General features: G+C 41.9%; 1 protein-coding gene across 1 annotated transcript in view; it reads left to right on the top strand.

Annotated features, from left to right (window-relative positions):
* Nucleotides 1-24079, top strand: part of il1rapl2 (interleukin 1 receptor accessory protein-like 2) — a 486775-nt gene that overhangs the window by 379230 nt on the left and 83466 nt on the right. The window contains exon 6 of the mRNA XM_034690578.1: nt 10985-11059. Within this exon, the coding sequence (XP_034546469.1) occupies nt 10985-11059 (75 nt within the window). The remainder of the gene's footprint in view (nt 1-10984; nt 11060-24079) is intronic.

Here is a 24079-nt window from a genome sequence, read left to right as displayed (position 1 = left end):
CAACTTGGAGTGGATAAACCTGGCTGTGAATGTACTAATAGAAATTGCACTTGTAGCCCTAAGAGTGATTCTCAATGCAATGTTTCACAAATGCATGGGGTGTCCAAAACTTTTTTCCACCACTTTATATATAAATATATATTTATCTAAATACACTTTCTGGGTTTCTGGGTATAAACTTCATGTATATAGATATGAAGTGATGACCTGTTTGCTTAACAGTGTGTTAGCTTTACATAATTCAGTGTTTATATCTTTAGCAGATAGAAATGCATTGGACTCATCAGCAAACAACTTAAAAAATGCTTTAGATTAAGTCATGTATCAGTCATTAATATATAATACAATTAGGAAAAGTCCAAGGATTGATCCTTGTGGCACCCTACATGAAATCAACATATTAATCAATCAATCAATCAATCAATCAATCAATCAATCAATCAATCAATCAATCAATCAATCAATCAATCAATCAGACTTTATTTATGAAGTGCTTTTCATACAATGACATTGTAACACGAAGTGCTGTACATAAAAACAACTTCAAATAGAATACATTAAAAATATAAAGAAAATAAAAAGACCCCCCCCATCCTTATCACAACCCGGCCTACCCAAACCCACTCCACAATCCTAAGATTCAGAACACAATACATGCATTATTATTATTATTATTATTATTATTATTATTATAATACTAATTCTAATACTACTACCACTACCACTACTACCACTACTACTACTACTACTACTACTACTACTAATAATAATAATAATAATAATAATAATAATAATAATAATACTAATACTAATAATAATACTAATAATAATAATAATAATACTAATAATAATAATAATATTTTTTTTTAAATATGAAAAATGTGGTGATGTCACCAGGTGAGAAGAACAGCTGATGATCACAATTTCAAGATTTCATTCATCACTAAAATATCCTCTATGTTTATCCTTGAGGTCCAAAGCTTGTTTCAAAGAAAACTTCCGTTCAACTTTAAGCTCTGTGATTTTAGGTTGATATTTTTTCTCTGTTCAGTTGTGACAGTGTTCATGTTAGCTGCTGAACTACAGTACACACTGTTCAGTATTCATTTTACAACATTCCATTTCACTTGAGATGAAGTCCCCCTCCTCTGTGACACATTTGGAGCGTGGAAGGTCAGATCCGACTGAGAGAGTTTGGTGGTCCAAGTGAAGTGATCCTTAAATACTGAGATACAGTAATGACCACCGAGCACAAATAATGAACATCAAGCTAATAAAACGGCACTCACATTTCACTAAATGTTAACACATGTCCTGTTGTGTTCTGGTTCAGGGAGAGTCCCACTGTTGTGAATCTTAATGTCAAGAGTGTCCAGATAAAGGAGAAGAGAGGTCACTTGTCATTTAACATAATAATATCCAATATAAATCCATCTGCAGAAATAAAGACGTCAATAATACATCACTTATTTAAGTTATATTTTTGGCCTTTTTGCCTTTATTATATAGTACAGCTGAAGAGAGACAGGAAATGTGGGGAGTACAGAGTGGGGGAAGACATGCAGGAAATGGTCGACCGGCCTGGAATCGAACCGGCTACCCCTGCGACGAGGACTGTAGCCTCTGTATGTGGGGCGCTTAGACCACTAGGCCACCAGCGCCCCATACATCACTTATTTGAATCTTCTATGAGCCCCATGTGATAGGAATTATCAGATCTGGATGATCATGCTGCATTCAATTGTGTTCTCAAATCACAGAAAAGACACGAGAATGACTTTGAACCTGTCTGAGCTGTTCTGGTTTTAACTAAAGCTCTTATTAAAACACATGCAGAATATTGTTGTGGTACCGTCTAGACCTCTTCTAAGTCTCCCTCTCTCTACCTCGCTCTCTCTCACACACACACACACGCACGCACGCACACACAAGCAGTCTTTAAGTTCAGGGAAATGCCAGCTGTATATCCCCTGTAATGACTGCAGCAGAACAAACAGTGTCGACCCTCTCTGAGGTCTCTATTATTGCTCTGTCTGACCTAATGTGCCAGACTGCAGCACATTAACTAACAGCACAGTGTTTGGCTCTTTAGTGGAATTTTCCACCATGTTCCACTGACCCTAACCCTAACCTTAACCCTTTGAGCATGGCAGGCAGTGTAGAGGGTCAGAGTTTATCATAACTACAGGCCTGATGCAGCAGGAAACAACACTGATGAGAGGGGACAGATGCTCGAAGAATTACGTTCAGTCAGGTTGTTAATTTGTAAGTTGTGTGGTACCAGTCGTTTTCTGATTCAGGGTAAAGATGATTACATCGGAGAGCGAGCTGGAGTGTAATCTTCACACTTTCTTCTTTTAGAGACGGACCAAAAATATCATAGACAACATGTTCCATGTGCTCACCTCCTGGGAATGATCTCCACGGCTGAAATGAGGATATGCTTTTCATCGTTGAGCAATCTCTCATGCACATGTAGACGCTTTTTCACAAACACTTCAAACTGTACATTTCTGTTAGGCTGTTTGCACAGTCTGCAAGTAGACCCAAAAGCAGACCGACATACTAAGTAGGAAGGATAAAACAAGGTCTTGTTATTTACAGAAACTTAGAGTTGGTATAGGAAGGTAGAGGCTGGGGAAGAGGCACCCAGGAGGGAAGGCGAGGTGAAGGTCCTGGTAGGACTGTGAGGGGAGCTTATGGCTCAGGTGGTAAGAGGCTGGGCAGAGAGGCGCTAGAACTTGGAAAACTGGAGGCACTGGAAGTTGGTAGAAAGACATAAAGGTAAGTCACACAGAGAAAACGGGTACAAAATCAAAAAACACTGAAAAAACTAGAAAGCCATACACCCAGGGGCCAACAATACCACATGTAGGCAGACATCATCAGGCAGTGAGGAAGAGGAGAGTCAGGGGCTGTTTTCTAAACCATATACTATACTAGCAGTGTGTACTGATGTGGTCTATATTCAGTATGTAGTATGTGAACAAGAGCAAAATCTGCATTGTGCCAAAACTACCATCTACTGTCTACTGATTCAAGAACATGTCTCAGTCTGCATTGGACCAGTCTCCCTCACGTACTGTTTCCCATAATGCAGAGCGTTAACATTCTGCTTTTTCTTTTCTCCGTATGTGATGGGGGAACTCAGTTTTTAGGTGCTGTAAAAATTGTTAATTCCATATAAACCACTTCTTAACTTTTTAAATCATAAGTGATGCTAAAGAAGCAGTTTCTCTATCAGCTTGGACGTCTGCTTTACAAATCCAGAAATCCAGCAACGCCTGACCCAGAATTCTGCAGACCAGATCCAACAGAACAGTCATACAACATACTACCTTCAAATGCAGCATGCAGTAGCAGCCCGTTTCCAAAACAGTTTGAATACTGCTGCAAGTGATTGTTGATGAAAACCTGGGCTGTTTTTGAAACGGCATGCTACATACTACCTACGAATGTAGTACGCAGTAGGTAGGGGAGAACGGGGCTGGTTGTCACACTCGTTATATTTCGCCACCAGGGGGCACTGTCTCTCAAATTGGGGTATGAACATATCCAGAATTAGGATCAGAGCTCACCTACATAGTCTTCTCTGGAGTAAGACAGCTGAACTTGAGGTGAGAGGACTTTTTGTGTTTTTTATGTCAAATTGTAAATATTCAGCTCCTCAGTATTTTTCTTCTAGACTTTTAAACGATGAGTTTATAACAAAACAAGTGTTACCCTTACAAAGTGTGAGGGGAAAACTATAGTTTAGATCTTTATCAGCTAGCTAACTACTCGTTAGATGGTTGTTAGCCTTGATGCTAGCAAAAAACTCCAGTTGGGGTTGGTCGTCACATTCTCTTTGGGGTTGGTTGTCACATGTAACAACCAACCCCTATGTTGGCAAAATCATGCATGGTGAAATGAGTTGGAGTGCGCAGACCCTACATTTGCCATCACTGTAACTCAGACAGTGACTGCATGTAGCCTAGTTGAGTCGGCCATTATTGTTCGTCCTATTTGTTTTGTTTTTTATGTTGTTATATAGGCTGGCCTAAAGATGTGTTTCCTCTTCATGTTCCTTCTCATTTTATGTTAAAATGCATTAAGTTATGTAGGCCTATCACTTGTCAGTGCAATTAAACTTTCAAATTTAGTTCTGCCTTCTTGCCTTTTTTGAAATATTTTTCCCATTAAAATACCATTGTGACAACCAACCCCATAGTGTGTGACAACCAACCCCATAGTGTGTGACAACCAACCCCATAGTGTGTGACAACCAACCCCATAGTGTGTGACAACCATCCCCATAGTATGTGACAACCAACCCCATAGTGTGTGACAATCAACCCCATAGTGTGTGACAACCAACCCCATAGTGTGACAACCATCCCCATAGTGTGTGACAACCAACCCCATAGTCTGTGACAACCAACCCCATAGTGTGTGACAACCAACCCCATAGTGTGTGACAACCAACCCCATAGTCTGTGACAACCAACCCCATAGTGTGTGACAACCAACCCCATAGTGTGTGACAATCAACCCCATAGTGTGTGACAACCAACCCCATAGTGTGTGATAACCAACCCCATAGTGTGTGACAACCAACCCCATAGTGTGACAACCAACCCCATAGTGTGTGACAACCAACCCCATAGTGTGTGACAACCAACCCCATAGTGTGACAACCAACCCCATAGTGTGTGACAACCATCCCCATAGTGTGTGACAATCAACCCCATAGTCTGTGACAACCAACCCCATAGTCTGTGACAATCAACCCCATAGTGTGACAACCAACCCCGTAGTGTGTGACAACCAACCCCATAGTGTGTGACAACCAACCCCATAGTGTGTGACAACCAACCCCATAGTGTGTGACAACCAACCCCAGTGTGTCAACCAACCCCATAGGGTGTGACAACCAACCCCATAGTCTGTGACAACCATCCCCATAGTGTGTTACAACCATCCCCATAGTGTGACAACCAACCCCATAGTGTGTGACAACCATCCCCATAGTCTGTGACAACCATCCCCATAGTGTGTGACAACCATCCCCATAGTGTGTGACAACCAACCCCATAGTGTGACAACCAATCCCATAGTGTGTGACAACCAACCCCATAGTGTGACAACCAACCCCATAGTGTGACAACCAATCCCATAGTGTGTGACAACCAACCCCATAGTGTGTGACAACCATCCCCATAGCGTGTGACAACCAACCCCATAGTGTGTGACAACCATCCCCATAGTGTGTGACAATCAACCCCATAGTCTGTGACAACCAACCCCATAGTCTGTGACAACCAACCCCATGGTGTGTGACAATCAACCCCATAGTGTGACAACCAACCCCGTAGTGTGTGACAACCAACCCCATAGTGTGTGACAACCAACCCCATAGTGTGTGACAACCAACCCCATAGTGTGTGACAACCAACCCCAGTGTGTCAACCAACCCCATAGGGTGTGACAACCAACCCCATAGTCTGTGACAACCATCCCCATAGTGTGTTACAACCATCCCCATAGTGTGACAACCAACCCCATAGTGTGTGACAACCATCCCCATAGTCTGTGACAACCATCCCCATAGTGTGTGACAACCATCCCCATAGTGTGTGACAACCAACCCCATAGTGTGACAACCAATCCCATAGTGTGTGACAACCAACCCCATAGTGTGACAACCAACCCCATAGTGTGACAACCAATCCCATAGTGTGTGACAACCAACCCCATAGTGTGTGACAACCATCCCCATAGCGTGTGACAACCAACCCCATAGTGTGTGACAACCATCCCCATAGTGTGTGACAACCAACCCCATAGTGTGACAACCAACCCCATAGTGTGTGACAACCAACCCCATAGTGTGTGACAACCATCCCCATAGTGTGTGACAACCATCCCCATAGTGTGTGACAACCAACCCCATAGTGTGTGACAACCAACCTCAGGGTTTACTGCCAGGTGTGCCTATTAGGAGCTCCAGCACCTACAAGCCACACCCAGCTTCTGAAAGAAAAAAACACAGAAGAAATCAAACCAAGAGTGCACAGGGAGAAGAACAAAAAAGTCCTGGTTCACTTCTGATTTCATCACAAAGTATTACAGAAATCTAAAAGATCCCTCTTGCATGTGTTTGTGTGAGTCTGTGAAGCTATGCAGTAAAAGGAAACAACCCCATCATGATCACACACCTTTTGATATTCAGATTTTATTCAAAGACACACGAGTTGGCTCGTATGAATTAATGGCATATGGCTTTGCTGCATCAGAAAAAAACATTTGGTCATTTTGCTGCCAGTGATTTGTAGTGGGGGGAATTTAAAAAACATGTCCAGTAAAGTGCAAATATACAACAAAGAAGCTTTTCTAGAGAAGAAACGTTCGGCAAGAAGGGATAACTAGAGGGTTGGTGGTTCAGTCTACACGGGGAAGTGTTCTCTGACTTGTTCCAGAGGGTGTGTGTGTGTGTGTGTGTGTGTGTGTGTGTGTGTGTGTGTGTGTGTGTGTGTGTGTGTGTGTGTGGCAGCTTGGCATTTTGAACAGCAGCCTCTGCCAACAGATTGTGACACTGTGAAGCGTTTCACACGGTCACTGCAAGAGCTGCGGTCCAGTTAACATTTCTTGGTATTAAATGAAAAACAACGAATGAGCCAACACAATCAAATGAATGCAGTTCACTGCTGACACCATCTCTCAGCTGTGTCACTCCATGAAGACACAGAAGAAGAAAGGAGACACTAATTAATCACCACAGACACACTGTGCTGCCTTCTCACTCAAGTTCACGATGAGCATTAAAAAGATGAAAACCTAGAATTTACATAATTGTAATATGGAAGACAACAACTACAGGACAAAGCAAGAAAAGAGAGTGATTGAAAAAAGATATAGGATGAGTGTAGAGGACAGGAAGGAGAGGAGTTGGTCAAGGTGAGGGGTTGTCTCATTAATCTCAGAACAGAGCAGTGGTCCCTTCAGAATGTAAATGAAACGATCCATCTTATCAGAAGAACGAGGCGAGGGATGGAGTGATAGAAGGATTGAAGGATTGACAGGTGACTGGGGCAAAAAGCTGAAGAACAAGGTGGAAAAGAGGAGAGAAATGTTTCCTGTAGAATGTTTGTTCACTTTGAAAGACAGAACGAAACAAAGAGAACCAGCGAGTTGTGTTAATCTGACTCTGAAACAGCTGTCACTCTCAGGATCGGGGTTTCCATGAAAAGAGCAGGGGGGGAAATTTCAAGCAGGAGGAGTTTTGCTTCTTTAGATAATTTTCTCTGGACATGATGTTTTGTCCTCATGTCTGATACTGCAGCAGGATTATCAAACAGATTTATGTTTACTGTTGAAGTTTCAGACAGAGAAACTCTACAACCAGGGCTCTGCTAGCTAAAAGAGCTAAATGTCTATGAACAGGATTTATTGTTTACTCCTCAAAGAGCAGTGAGGTATTCACACGCCGGCACACATCATGACACCAGGGCTGTGAAGGGGAACGTTAAACCGGTATTTCTGCTCACCCTTTGTGAGCTAACTAACTGTAATAAATCAGAGTTTTTACGGTTCAGCCATTGTTATGTTTCAGTCAAGAGGCAACCTCCAGTCTAAAAATATGAGGCCAATGCTGAAGTGTTAAAAACTGCAGTTCATCGAGGATCCGCTTGAGGCTGGCTCTGAAAGTACCGGAAACCACATACACACCAATTCAAAGAAGAGGATCTTTACAGCAGAAATAAACATGTTTACAGCCTGGTTCAAAAAACAAGTGAAGTCTGGATAAATCATTTCTCGATCAGCATTCAGCAACTTCGAAGATATTAAGATTAAGGGCCCGATCTACTAAAGGTTTGCGTGTATAAAAACAGATACAGAACAGAATACATGTAGATCATCAGGACGCGCAAAATACTGGGAGAAGGAGATGCAAATGTAATCATTTAGCACACAATGTGATTTATCAAACCCGGAGCAGATAGCGGGCGCTGTTTTTGTGTCTATATTTAGCACGTTTGAAAAGCAGGTGCAAACTGACACAGCGTTACGCACACATGGCAGTCACAAAAAGGAGCCATGCCTTATCTCCTATGGAGAAACTCCTTGCAACCATAAACTGTAAATCTTGCAACACTGCATTTTCTTGTAATAAAAGAATAATAAAACAACACAAATGTAAAGCAGTTCAGCACCACGGATAGCGACCGCATCATTCTGACACCCACTTTGACTTTTTCAACTAATGAGAGCACAGTAGGTCACTGTATCAACAGCTATACAGTTTAGTAAAATTGGCACAGCGGCCCACATGTTCACATACAAAACAAAAAATCAATATGAAGTACTCGGCCTACTCACCACTGTTTGGACGAGCCTTAAGCTCCCGGACTTGTCCACGATGCGCTGTATGTTCATTTTCTTTGATCTGTCATTCTCAATAGATAACATGACATGTCCACTCAGTCTCTCCTGTCCCATCGTGCTCGTCAAAGGGTTTTTAGTTAGTTTTAACTTGGAGAATGAGCGCTCAGAAGTTGTGCAGAAGTGACGAGAAGAGTAAAAAATAACAGGAGGGCGCAAACCTCACTGCTGGGTGGTTGACAATGAGCATTTTTGCCAGATCCCTAACAGACTTTTGCTTTGTCTGTGAATCTTTGGGACAGTTGCTGGATGATGATGTCAAGACAGGCATTAAAAACGTTCACCCGAAAGTTGCTCTCTGCGTGACGCCTAACTTTTCTGGCCCTGGTGGTTTCAAAACTGCGATTGACTTCCCAATTAAGTAGCTAGAGCAAGAGTGGCAGAATTTTGAACTGATTAAATGTTCTTCATCTTCTTTTTATTTCATCGGCAGATCTTCTGTTTTTTCTCACAACATTCAACTTTTCACAGGACTCCCAAAAACACTGAGATGTCTCTGCAGGAGTTCACCAATGTGTTTATTTGCGTCCTCCACTGAAACCTCCAACTCCATGGCTTCAAACTTAAGTTTTCGTTTACGGCCACTCTGCTCTCCAAAACTATCCATGGGGACAGCCGATAGCACACGCAAAATACTCATTAAAGGGCGGTCCGTTCCACTTTTGCACTTGTTATCATTTGCGCACTTAATCATAGTAGATCACCCGCAACACGCCCAGAAATAACATGTGCAATGTTTTAGTTTGCACACGCAATATAGTGCCCGTTATTTGAGATCTTAGTGGATCAGGCCCTTAGAGTCTTCCAATGAGAGGCACGGCTGACTTGATTGACAGGCGGGAACACTGTACACACAAACCCGCCTCTTTACCTCACAATCACTCGACAGCAGCGATATGACGATTGGCCTCAAAACAGCGCTTCAGAAACAGACAGGTGACGTCACGGACACTACGTCCATATTTTATACAGTCTATGGTTACAGTTCATAATTTGACGTAGCTACAACACATGATCTCATCACTCTGCATCCTGATGAAAGTGTCTGAACAAAGAAAAGTAGGATTAATAAGAAGATCTGTGTGATGCTGCTCACGGGAGATGTAGTCTTCATCATGAAAAAACAATACAGATGTTCAGATGAAGATTCCATAGTGCTTTTAGTTTGGGCAGCATGTCTGTTTATTCCATGTTGATCTGTTTGCAGCCTTTCGTTGTAGATGATTCCAGACTTTAAGATGTTGTATCGTCATAAAGCTTTGTAATGTGATCTCCTCCTGAAAACAAACATTTATTACAATAATATAACATCTGACTTCATAATCATATCAGGAAATCACAATGACGGCAGAGAGGGATCATGTTTAATGAGCACAGATGCTTTAGTGTGAGTAGATTATCAAACAAAACTGAGGCTGGTGGGACTGTTAGCGGGTCAACATGCACAAGGTCATACTTGTGAGTAAAATAAATACAAATAAACCAACAACACAAGTTAAAAAAAAAAAAAAGAAAAGAAATAAAAAAAACAATAAAAAAAACAACACTAAAAAATAAAAGGAAAAGGGGAAAATAAATAATAACAAAACCAATAGCTCTAAAAAATAAAAGGAAAAACATAAATAAATAAATAAACAAACAAACAAATAAATAAATAGATAAATAAATAAATAAATAAACAAACAAATAAATAAATAAATAATGCCAAAACATACAATTAAAAAAATTAAAATATACCAACAACACCAACCAAATAAAATTAAAGAAAAGAAAAAGATAGTAAAATAAATTAAACCAACAACATCATGACATCAATGTTGAAGCAAGCGTGTGGGCTGCCTAATAAACTGAACAAAACACCAACGCTGACCATCCCAAGAGTCAAAGGACAACATCCACCAAGTTTAAAGTATGGTGTCTGTATAGTCTGGTCGTATATGATCATAGGATAACCACAGGGGTTAGTGCTGACACTGCACTTTAACTTCTCAGTCTGAGGCAGATTTCCTGTTCGGTGGCAGAGCCGATAGAAAGACCCATCAGACTCTCTGAGGTGGTGAGAGGAGAAGACTCTGACTTTAGAGAGCTGAGTACACAAAGAACCAAAGAGGTGAATCCTGGTTGAAAGAGTCACCCAGTGTGCCTCTGAATGGAACAATAAAAAACCTGAGATGAGACAAGCTGCTGAGCTCTGTGACCAATGCATGCTTTGCATAGTTGTGACAGTTAACAGGCTTGAGTTTATTCATTTGGCTTTTTAATGACTTTAAGCTCTGAAGAATTAGAGGAGCTCATCAACTCTTTTCTATCAGGCAGAGCTCTGTGAAGTTTCTTCAGGCAAGTCCAAATCTGGGACCTACTGTTGCACATGAAACTCCAGTGTCTGTTTTGTCTTTTAAAGGCGTGTTGCATCTTTTGTTACTTCTCTTCTATCTGAACCAGCTGGATGGATTTAAATATGTCAATTACACGTTTTTTATTTCCCCCTTTACCTTTGTGCCCATACAGGACGATAATCATCCACCCACTCACACACTCTTCCCTTTTTGTCTCTGACTTCCAGCTCTTCAGACCACTCAGCCTCCAAAGGTCCTCTTTCCCCCGGAGAGACAAGACACAGGGATAGAAATCACCCCAGGTAAGGACAATCACCTTTTTCTTACTTCTTCATTATGAAATTAGAAATAACAGTATGCTGTTATGGTTAAAAACATCATCTTAATAATAATTGTGTTATAAAGTGCTCAGTATAAAAGAGAAAGGCTAAATTTCTATCAATAGTTTTTACAGTTTGATGCTGAATGAAAGCAAACATGAAGTGTTTCAAACCAGCGCTCTGATATTGAAGTTGTGGGCGCTGTACGTTCCTCTGTTCGTCTCCTGCTCGTTCTTAGTCTTCACTTTCTGATGCTCTTTTGTTTTTCTGTCTCCGTCTGATTATCAGTGACTTACAGACTGATGCGTGCTCTCTTCAATTTACTTTGTGCTCAAACATTTGCAGAGCCCACACAGGACTCGCTGCCTTTATCTGCTGCTGCTGATGGAAACTGGCAGAGAAAATATCTGACATTTTGTGACTCAGTCATTTCCTATCAGTGGGTGATTTTCAGATTGAGAGTAATGGCTGTTTGGATTGGCAACTTCAACACCAACACTAAAGCCGTCACTTCAGCTCCGAGAGAACAAATCTGACAGAGAGGAATTTAAACATTTAAGGGATATCATTACACTTTGCTTGTGTACTAAATACTGCAGCTGGCTTCACTGCTAGCTGTGTGAGTGTGTGTGTATGCATTTTTTGTGTGTGTGTGTGTCCCGCTGTTCAGGGGTGTCTCTGACAATGTTCAAATTGCAGCTGAAGCTGTGTGTGAGTGTGTGTGTCAGTGTGTTTGTGTGTTTCCATTAACTCTAGATTGATGTAGCTACAAATAGGCCCTCAGGCCTCTGTACACTGATTGCAGCGGGGACACCTTTTAATGGGCAACACAATCTCCCCTCCGAGCACACACACAGAAACATCTACAGCATTACAGCCGTAACAGAACACAGCAACACACGCGCTGTGCACCGTCTCAGTGTGTGACCCTGAAGTGCATTTTTAATTATCGTCTTGTTTTAACCTGAGGGAGATTTACACCAGCAACCACAGTTTCCTGTTCCCCCTCCTCCCCTCTTCTCTCCAGTCATCTTCATCCCTTTATCTCTCTTTCTTTATCAGCTCCTGTGCCTTTCATTTCTTTTCTTTTCTCATTTTGATTCAGCTTTTTCTCCTTGCTGCCATACCACGCACTTCCTTCCCTCTGCCTTTTTCATTATTCTATAACGCTGTGGGTTACAAACACGATTCATTAAGCTTATTATTAATACACTGAGGAGGGCTATCGGCATGGACGGACAAAAAAGAGCTATAATTAAAGATTGATTCATGATAAATAAATATAATGGAATAAGAGAAATGACAGTAGGAGTTGGGCTTGGGGAGTTTGGGTGCATCCTTTGATAAATTCAGTCTTTAAAGCCTCACTCTGTGACAGTCAGCAGCAGAAAGTCTCAAAACGATTCTAAATAAATACATAATCCAAATGTTTACATTGAAACAAAGTGATAAATAATAAAGACATTTCAATAATCTGCACAAGAATGCATTAACTTGGGTTTATTCTATTAGAACAACTCATTTGTTGGTCACCACAATGTAACTTGGGATGTGAAATGAAGGTTCATCCTTTTACTCTCATCACTCAGCATGAATGGTTCATTGATGAGGAGAACATCTTCTTGTACTTCAATAGGCATGTAAAGATCTATTTAAAAAGTGGCTTTAACTGTAAACATTCCAAACCTTTGGTATAAAAATTTGATTTGGAAACGCTGAGACGCCAAGGTGTGAGAGGGCGAGGTCCACGATCGTTCCAATTAAAACACAAAGTGAGGGATGATGTATAGTGAGCAGGTGGTTATGGGAAAAATAATCCCGACAAGGTGAGACAAGACCCCATGGTGATGGATTCTTCTCTGCCTGTTGCGGTGGATTGAACATGAAACTGTCCTCATTCAGCTCTCCTTCTTCTCTGAGCTCTGTGGTTCACACACCTTTAAAAAGAAACTAATGTCACAACTTTGAACCCTGCTGCTATCATCACCACCGCTCATGGTTTAACTTTCTTTGTAGAGATCGCTTATAGTTTCTCTCACCTGCTCCGCTCGTTGCTGGACTGCTGTTGTTAGCCTGCCGATTTAGCATGCTAACTAGATGTGAGCCCGAGGATTTGCTCAGTTGAATCTGATTCATCAGATTTTGCCCATAGTCGATGAATAGTGGAATGTTTGTTGTTTTTCCTTATTGACCCAAAGTCTGCATGATGGTGACCGCATGACAATATTACACATAACCCTTTACAATTAAGAGACTCATAGCTTAAAGTAAAAGAGACAACAGAATATTATAAGCATAAAACTTAGATTTTTTTAAATCTATATTGCAAAAACAACGAGGTGATGGAGAGAAAACTCAAATAAGACCACCATCAGTTAAACATGGAACAACGCACCGTTATAGAATAAGGAATCAGGAGATATTTAAACAGTGTTCACACAGCAGAGAGCAGCACTGAGGAGGGTAGTCTGTCCAACTTAAGGCTAAACATTTGTATAATGTTAAAAATCAAACCTGAACCAGCTAAAGGGTTTTTAAATCTCTTAACAGAACCTTTTAAAACAGTCTTTCATCGCGTCTTTGTCCGCTTGAGTCTTTTCAAACTGTACGTGAGGAAAACCATCGTGTTCACAGGATGCTGTGGATTGTTTTTGAGGCTTCAGACAGCTTTGGGTATTCCTGCTCGTTCTTTTGGCCCCGTACAGTTTTTGTGTGGTCCGGTAATCCTTGATCTCACAGCCCTCTTCATGAAGCTGCTCCTCATCTTCATCACTAGTTTTTAGGATCATCTGAAGTTTTATTTTCTGACATTTTGAGCTACCATGAACGTAGAAAGATTTAAAGGCCAGCTGAGGCCTTTAAGGCTGTAGACCTGCTCCACAGGTCCTGCTAAATGGTCCACCTTTAATTACCAGGGGAGATTTAATTACCACTTTAAGGAGGTTTAACACTTCAAGAGCTGTTCTCAGAATTACATTAAATAAGTCTATATTTATATAAAAATAGGCTAAATGAGACACTATTTTACGGGAAACAGGAAAATAATGTAAAATTAGACATTGAGCACCCCCATGGTTTGAATGGAATGATCCACGTTTCATATGCAAATATTCGACTATGAGATTGGCAGTCGACTAAGGCTCGTTAGAACGAATCGTCCAATATTCCACTATTTGGGGTCACCCCTAATGCAAACTGAAGCTAACGGTTCTATCTCACCTTAAGGTCTATGGTGTCAACAAGCAGAAGCTAAATGTGTCTGAACTCTTTTCTGTGGATTGATTTGACATGACGTGTGATCAGTTTGTCTCTGGTGTTGCTCATGTTAGCGAAGTTAATAACTGTTGTCAAAGGGTTTTGACCAATCAGAATCAAGCATCTTACACAACCAGAAGATCAGTAAGAGAGCCAGGTAATAAGCCTTTATAACAGCTATCACACCTTTAGGTTGAGTCCTGTGTGTCATGTAGTTATAAAGAGCCTGAACTTTAAAGAGCACACACAGTGAAAGCTCATGAAGATAACTTCAAATTAGCAGAGAGGATAAGAGAGACAGATTATCAACCAAATGCTTTTACACCATTTCAAACACGTTTGTCATCTTTCTCTTCTAGATGTAGTGTTCGTACAGTTTCCCTCTGAGACAGAGATGTTCACAGAGGAAGGGCAAGGGGGCGATCATCCCCCCTGGTTCCTCTTATGTCTGACAAAAACACCTCTGTAGTGCCCTCCTTGAGGCCCCACAGAGATACAACTTTGTAAAGTGCCCTCTCTGGACACCCTTTCAATGGATGAAAACACAGTAAGGTGTTACCTGTTGGTAGCTGACCTTGTTATATATGTTTGGTTTTCATGCAGGGTTTCTGGGTTTAGTTTGATACTCCACAAAGTCTTCTTTTAATTCAGTGTGCTCAGTTAATTCTATCATTTCATTTACATGAAACCACTTAGTTTTAAAATGACAATGTGTAAAATAACATTTCTCATGTAGTGCCAACGCTTTGAACCAGCAAACAGAAAGGAATAAAAGGCATTACACACACTTCTCTCAGTTAGCCAACTGTGTTCCTGTTAGCAGGAGGTGGAGAAGCCCCGGTGTAAGCTCGTCCTCGGTCACTGCTGCTGGATTTTGAATTGGGTCAGTCCAGTCCAAGCTCCCATATCCTCTTTATTTTTGTAGTGTACTCCTTGTGAAAGGATGATTTTTAAAAAAGAAGCAAATAAATTTTCTGCCGTTTTGCTCGAAGTTGGATGGACCAATCACGTTAGAGAACAGAGGCATGCAGAGAGCGGTGTGGAAAGCTGTGAGGAAGACTTCACAAGAGAGCTGAGGAAATATGACCAAATATGGACAGATAAAACAAAACAAAAACATATTTTAATGAGGACTGATAGACGCTTTCTAGAAAAATTGGGGGGCAGCGCCACAGTGCACCCTACTGATGAACAGACACTGCTCAGTAAACAAAGTAAGGAATGAATCAGGAACAACTTCATGAGTCAATGATATCAGAATCGTGCTCATTTTCTCTTTCATTGAGGCCTTTAAAATCTAGTATTGCATCATTATTGAAAGTTACTAAGTTTCCCCTCCAGACTTCATCAATATGCGGACTGTGCTCAGAAAATTGATATAGAAATACATCCTTATGCACTCCTTGGCGATAAGTGCATCAATGCATTTGTTACAGATACAGCAGCTAATACTGTGATGGCAGTTTTGAAGGACACAAAGCAGACGGTGCCGTCTGAAATAAAGGCAACCTATGGTGGTAAAAGCCAAATCACATGATGCAACACACGTCTGAAAACAAACAAGCATGGATGACAACAACAAAACTGAAGGATATGAGAGTTGTGGGAGTGTTATGGGAGTTGGACTTGAGCCATGCAATATTGCTGCAGCAACATGACAAAACTCCGTCTACACCAAGCAGCAACCTCAGGTCTAAAATATGAGGCCAATGCAGAAATGCTAAAAACTGCAGTTCAACGAGGATCCACTTGAGGCTGGCTCAGGAAGAACCGGAAACCACATACACACCCATTCAAAAAGCCGATCTTTACAGCAGAAATAAACATGTTTACAGCCTGGTACAAAAGACGAGTGTAGTCTGGGTAGCTCATTTAAGATATAAGATTACGAGTTTTCCACAATGAGAGGCACAGCTGACTTGATTGACAAGTGGGAACACTGTAGCTTTTGTTTAGGAGGCTCAAAGCCCCGCTCAACAGAAGTTATGTTGAGTTCAACATTTCCAATATGGCTCCTGCCGACGATTAGCCTCAAAACAGTGCTTCAGAAACAGATGGGTGACGTCACAGATACTACGTCCATTATTTATACAGTCTATGGTCTACACATGATGAAACGATACACATGAGAACTGATCAGCCAACATCAGATTGAGACAGCAGAGTGTGTGTCATCTCAACAAGATCACAAACACATGTTTATGGTGTATTTGTAAGGATTTGTGCACTGACAGTGTTGTTTATTTCTTTATTTTTAACCTTTGTTTATTGATTTTCACATAGAAAAACAGTCACATCCAAAATTAGAGGTTGGTACACTTTCCTTTTTTTGGAACAAAGAAACACACATACGACAAACGAAATACAAAACAACAAATAACCCCCCACCCCGACACATACTCCCTCCAGATGAACTAAATAGAACTCCAAAAATTGAGAACATAAGACAAAACACAAATATAATAAAGATAAACAGATGAAAGCAATAATCTAAACACAGTAAGACACACCATGGTGATGCTCACTCTAAAGACACACAGCAAGCCAAGCTATCAACATGAGATAAGAAAGGGTCCCAGATTTGTTTAAAGATGTGAGCCTTGCCACTCAGGGTCAGCCTAATCTTTTCAAGTTTAAGAAAATAAAGTACAGTCATGGCCAAAAGTTTTGAGAATGACACAACTAATAATTTTCACAAAGTCTGCTGTTTCAGTTTTTATAATGGCAATTTGCATATACTCCAGAATGTTATGAGGAGTGATCAGCTCAACTGCAATTAATTGCAAAGTCCCTCTTTGCCTTGAAAATGAACTTTATCACCAAAAACACATTTCCACTGCATTTCAGCCCTGCCACAAAAGGACCAGCTAACATCATTTCAATGACACACAGGTGTCACACACATTAACACAGGTGTGGGTGTTGATGAGGACAAGGCTGGCGATCAATCTGTCATGATTGAGTGACTGGACACTTTAAAAGGAAGATGGTGCATGACACCATTGTTGCTCATCTGTTAGCCATGGTTACCTGCAAGGAAACACGTGCAGCCATCATTGCATTGCACAAAAAGGGCCTAACAGGGAAGTTTATAGCAGCGAGTAAGATTGCACCTCAGTCAACCGTCTATCCAATTATCAAGAACTTCAAGGAGAGAGGTTCAATTGTTGCCAAACAGGCTCCAGGGCGCCCAAGAAAGTCCAGCAAGCGCCAGGACCGTCTCCTGAAGGTGTTACAGCTGCGGGATTGGGCCACCACCAGTGCAGAGCTTGCTCAGGAATGGCAGCAGGCAGGTGTGAGTGCATCTGCACGCACAGTGAGGCGAAGACTTTTGGAGGAAGGCCTGGTGTCAAGGAGGGCAGCAAAGAAGCCACTTCTCTCCAGTAAAAACATCAGGGACAGACTGATATTCTGCAGAAGGTACAGGGACTGGACTGCTGAGGACTGGGGTAAAGTCATTTTCTCTGATGAATCCCCTTTCCGATTGTTTGGGGCATCTGGAGGAAGGCTTGTTCGGAGAAGACGAGGTGAGCGCTACCATCAGTCCTGTCTCTTGCCAACAGTGAAGCATCCTGAGACCATTCATGTGTGGAGTTGCTTTTCGGTCAAGGGAGTGGGCTCTCTCACAATCTTGCCTAAAAACACAGCCATGAATAAAGAATGGTACCAGAACGTCCTCCGAGAGCAACTTCTCCCAACCATCCAAGGGCAGTTTGGTGATGAAGAATGCCTTTTCCAGCATGATGGAGCACCTTGCCATAAAGCAAAAGTCATAACAAAATGGCTCGGGGAACAAAACATTAAGATTTTGGGCCCTTGGCCAGGAAACTCCCCAGATCTTAATCCCATTGAGAACTTGTGGTCAATCCTCAAGAGGCGGGTGGACAATCAAAAACCCACAAATTCTGACAAACTCCAAGCATTGATTATGCAAGAATGGACTGCCATCAGTCAGGATTTGGTCCAGAAGTTGATTGACAGCATGCCAGGGAGAATTGCAGAGGTCTTGAAAAAGAAGGGTCAACACTGCAAATATTGACTTATTGCATGAATTCTGTGTAATTCTCAATAAAAGCTTTTGATACTTATGAAATGCTTCTAATTGTATTTCATTATACCATAGAAACATCTGACAAAAACACCTAAAAACCCTGAAGCAGCAGACTTTGTGAAAATGTAATATTTGTGTCATTCTCAAAACTTTTGGCCATGACTGTACACTCTTAATCCAGCTCGAATGACAGTGTTGTTTATTACGAAGGCTTCATGCAGCTGCTTGATCATCTGATGACGAGTGCTGTGTAATCAACACTCATTGGTTAATTGGAGGAACTGAGGTGAGGTCAATGTTTGCAGCAGTAAAGCAGGAACATCTGTATAAAAACACACACTAACATAGAGAGAACTCCTCCCACCCAAACTCATCATGCATTGATTGACGTACAACCTCTCCCATTCAATGCGTGTTAACTCTCCTGTTGCAGTTTCAAGTTTGGAAAAAGTTTGGATGTTATTTAGAACCGTGTTCTTGTTGATCGTCTTGAAACGCTGCAACATTCATTGAATTAATACGGATGCCCTTCAGTGAGTTTATTTGAAGTTGTAGATTCCTTAAAACTATGACTCTGCAGTTTTTCACAGAAACAGAAAGGGCAGAAGGGCATGGTCATGATACATATTACATGATGAGGTTGCCCATAATCAATATCCTGGAGCTTTAACATTTTGTCTGCACCTACAGTGAAGCGATGCATGAATTTTATACTTTATTTTCCTAATTTCTTGTTCTCTAGTTACCCAAAATGACCCGTCTCTTAGTGCACAGTGTGATATTATCTGTATTTGCTGTTTCATCTTCTTAAATGTGAGCACATGTGGGCTTCCCTCTGTCCTAAATGTCTGAATTTATTCTGTTGGTCAGACTAAATAAACAAAAACAATCATATTTAAATAAATTGCTGGTTTATTTTCAAAAGCATCCATGAGTAAGTCATGCACAAACACACACACAAACACGCACACACACACATGCAGAGAAGTATTAGGTGTCAGCGTGAGGTAGGCTCTGAAAGGCAGGGCGAGATAAGGAGGCAGGCTTTCTGTCTTCTCCTCAACTTTCCCCTCATTTGCCTTTCTCTGTCTGTCTCTGCCTTTCTCTGTCTTCTTCTCCCCCTGTCGTTTTTATCTCTGTCTGTCTTCCTCTGCCGCAGCGAGGTGTATGCCTCCATCTCACTTTCCTCGCATCTGTCTGTCTCCCCTCTGCTGCTGTCTGTTTTCCTCTAACTGTCCCTTTGTCTTTCCCTTTCGGCTCACTCAGTCTGCAGACATAGCTCCACACGGCGATGCATCATGTGTGTATTTCCTGGGGGGGGGGGGGGGGGGGGGTCGAAAGGTTTCTCATATATCAGATTGGAATTTTTCAGAGAGACCTGTCGCTTTTGCATTTGTGAGGTTTCCTATTCAGTGTAATCCAGAGGTGAGCACATAATGGAAGGAAGGTGTTAAAGTATCTGCAACAAAAACACATTTAAAAAAGTTTCCTTGAACATCCGCTCGCATGTTCAGGTGCTTAAAAGACCTGAAAGAGCTGATTTGAGTTACAATAAAGCAAGCGAGAATAATATTATAGAAGCTCACAGAGGAGGACTCAATATGTTGTGATTAAAATGAGTAAAGGCTGGTTTATACTTCTGTGTCGCCCCTACGCAGAAGTGGTCGACACGAACATGAGCACCACATACTTGTGCGTCAATGTGTCCGTGTGGTGCAGCAATTCTCCACCAAAACGCTTGAGGGCAGTGCGATCTCTCTGATAGTCCGGTCACCTGCTTCCGGTCGCCTGCTTCCGGTTGCCTGCTTCCGGTTGCCTGCTTCCGGTGCCTGCTTCCGGTCGCCTGCTTCCGGTTGCCTGCTTCCGGCCCCGCTACGATCTCTGTTTACTTTTCCACAGAGATTCAGAGCGTGTTATGTTAATCTACAGCTGATACATGTTGCTGTTTATCATACAGACATGATTACATGAAGAATAGAGAGAATAGAGAAATACAATAATAATAATAATAAGAATACATTTTATTTAAAGGCGCCTTTCTCGGCACTCTCTGTAAATATATATATATATATATATATATATATATATATATATATATATATATACATACACAAATTTACATTAAAGGAAACAAAATCAAAGTCAAAATGAAAACAATATAAACTAACAAAGTAGTAAGAAAAAATAGAATCAATAACAAAATGACAGTGCAATAGGAGTCAGACAGAGAAGGCGATTTTGAACAGATATGTTTTGAGTTGTGATTTGAAAATGGGGGAAAGAATCTGTGTTTCTGAGTTGAGGTGGTCATGAGTCCCAGAGACGGGGAGCAGAGCGGCTGAATGCTCGGCTCCCCATAGTGGTGAGACAGGCGGAGGGGACAGACAGGTGTATGGAGGAAGAGGATCTGAGGGAGCGGGAGGGAGTGGGAACATGGAGGAGGTCGGACAGATATGGGGGGGCGAGGTTGTGGATGGTCTTGAATGTCAACAGGAGGACTTTGAATTGAATGCAGAACTGAACAGGGAGCCAGTGGAGCTGTTGGAGGACAGGAGTGATGTGGTGGATGGAGGGGGGTCCGGGTAATGATACGGGCAGCTGAATTCTGGACCAGTTGGAGTTTATGGAGGGATTTGTGAGGGAGGCCGAAGAGGAGAGAGTTGCAGTAGTCCAGACGGGAAGTGACAAATCTGTGGACAAGGATGGCGGCAGTGTGGGGGGTGAGGGAGGGGCGGAGACGATTGATGTTACGAAGATGGAAGTAGGCAGTCCGGGTGATGTTATTGATGTGTGATTGAAAGGATAATGTGCTGTCAAGGATGACACCCAGACTCTTAACCTGGGGGGAGGGTGAGACGGAGGAGTTATCAATGGTGAGGGAGAAGCTGTTGGATAGAGTGGATTTGGTGCCAATGAGGAGAACCTCAGTTTTATTACTGTTTAATGTAAGGAAATTTAGGGTGAACCAGGTTTTTTTTCAGAGATGCAATCAGTGAGGGAGGTGGGCAGAGAGTGGACGAGGGGTTAGTGGTGACCCCGAGCCGACCAATCACAGGGCTTGCAGTCCACGTCGATTCCACGTGTAGGTACATTTTGGAGGAGGTGCATGTCAGCTAAGTGCGTCGGCCTCTGCATAGGTACAGGAGCGACGCAGACCTTCGACAAAGGCTACGCCGTTGATTTGATGCAGAAGTATAAATCAGGCTTAAAGCTGGGGTTGGTAGTCAGATTTAGATCCACTTTTTGTTATACTGGTTAAAATGATCTTTATGTCCCGATGGCAATCAATACATAATGTGTTCTTAAAAAAGAAGGAAGAAAAGCTGCTATCTACAGCCGGAGTAAACCTGGGAAAACACCAACCAATCCCTGCCATCAGGAGCCAAATTATGAAACCAATCAAATCCCGTCCTGCCGTTCTGCCCGCCTCCTGCAGAGCGTACATTTCATGTTTGTTTGTGTTTTTAACTTTCACTATGAGAATGTTATAGTGTTTTCTTACCGCTGAGTGAGACATGAGTTGACATAGTGCAAAACACAAACGATGTATGGTCGCGAAGCAGCGGCACTCGTGCATGTGAGCGGGGGCGTCGTTTTGGAGGAGCTCCGAGGAGTCCGAGCAGCTCCTACAGAGTCCTGAGGAAATGCTACATTCAAATTCATGCTGGTTTTCCATGACTACCAACCCTAGCTTTAAGGCTCACAAAGGCAGTTTGGGCAGTTTCAGGGTCTTTAGGATGCTCGGGTGCACACGTGTCATTCAGTAGATCATGATGTTCTGCAGTACGCAGCCATGCTAACAGAGGTGCTTATATTTCTACATTTGCAGTTGAGCAAAAGTGATAAAGCAATGTGTAAACGTAGCAACAAGTATGTATAATATGTAGGAGAGAAACCAGACTTCTGTTCATGCAATCAAATTCATTTAGGTCAGAGTTTGAAAGTTAGTCAAGAGTCTTTGAAGTGATGCACCTGTCATGTTTTTTAGTCAGTAATTCAGTAGTGTAGTCACCTGTGTGCAGAATATAGTGCAATTGCAGTGTGTTTGAGTAAACAAGAGTGTCTGTTTGAGAGAACACATGCCTTTCAGTAGACCGGGATGTTCTGCAGGACCAACCACGCTCAGCTGGTGTGCTTGTGTTTCTGTATTTCCAGAGAAAGAGTTGGAATAACAGTTATTAGAAAACCCATGCATGCTGGGAAATTCCCTTATTGTGTGCAACTATGTCATGATGAGGGGGGGACCATGGGGACCATTAGGAACAGAAAAAAACAAGACGTCCGTATAACAAAGGAAGCCTCTGTAAATAATCACCTCTATGTGCATCCTGGTTTTAAAACACTGACCTCTCTGAATGCCAAACCTGAGCCAACTATCTCTTCTCATTCATGGTTACCCACGGCTCCACTTAAGCAGAGGCTGTAGTTAAAGGAAGATGACAGGTGAACTGTAAATGCCCACATCAAAGATTATTTCAGAGGATAATTTTGAAGTTTAACCAAAAAAAGAGTCAACAGGTGAGGAGAAAAGAGAAACAATCACATGTGACTCGAATCATTGTACAGGTTATAAAGCACAAGGCTGCTTCCTCAGGCTTTCTGTGGTGTCATGATGTGAAAGTTCCCTCTCACACAGCGATTTGTCTTGGTGCTTTGGTATAAACAGGCTGTTAGCAGAGAGAGAGAGAGAGAGAGAGAGAGGGGAGCTGTGACAGAAGAAAAATGAGTTGCAGAGCTGAGGAAGATTCTGCAGGTGAAACGATGATGGATGGACGTTGAAGGCAGATAAAAAATGGGTTTTGTTCTCTCTGTTGCTCTTGCTTTCATTTGTCATCCGCCGCCCTCATGAATATGGTAAGCAGCGTTTGTTTGCAACCTTAATGGAGAGGGAGGGACTGGATTCATACAGAGAGAGAGAGAGGGGAGGAAGAGTAGATTGAGAGGAGATGATGAGGGTGAGGAAGGTGTTTGATGGAGGTGAGGCGGTCACCAAAACATCTGTTTCACAGTGTTTTCATGGAGGAAGATTATAACAGCAGGAGAAATGAGAGGAAGTGAGCTCAAGATTACTGGGTCAAGAGTTTCAGTCCCCAGATATCTGAGGGGAAACTGAGACGCTTGTATCCTTACCAGAGGTCAGGTGCTGTGGATCACCTGCAGGGAGGTAAACTAGCTGCATCCATCCCAAGCTATTTTTCAGTGTTTAAAGAAAGTTATAAAGAGAATATTAGTGATGAACAGCTCGTAAGATGACAGATTTTAACACGGTTTTAAACCCTTTCAGTCTAGAGAGATGTTTGGTGTGCTGTTGGAGTTGCAGTCAGAGTCTATTTCACTCTGTATCATTATTCCTGTTCATTGAAATAAATCTGAATAATAAAGGACTTCCAGGTTGGTCACAATGAGGGATTATGTACCCCGACAGGGTGAGACAAAACCTCCTGAAGGGGTTCTATTTCCCATAATTACCTGCCAACCATACTTTATCCTGCTCATTACCCAGCTACTAACTTAAGATACAAACACGATGGTAAAAACTAAAATTAAAGATGATTTTATTGATGTAAAGTGATTTATGTTTACAGTTTAAAAAATAGTCCCAGTGATTCCTCGTCAGTGATTGTTCCATGGTGATGGATTCTTCTCTGCCTGTTGTGGTGGATTGAACATGAAACTGTCCTCATTCAGCTCTCCTT

Source organism: Notolabrus celidotus, chromosome 8 (assembly GCF_009762535.1).
Source record: "Notolabrus celidotus isolate fNotCel1 chromosome 8, fNotCel1.pri, whole genome shotgun sequence".
Taxonomy (NCBI): domain Eukaryota; kingdom Metazoa; phylum Chordata; class Actinopteri; order Labriformes; family Labridae; genus Notolabrus; species Notolabrus celidotus.
The sequence above is the reverse complement of the archived record's forward strand: the minus strand, read 5'-3'. Positions and strand labels throughout refer to the sequence as shown.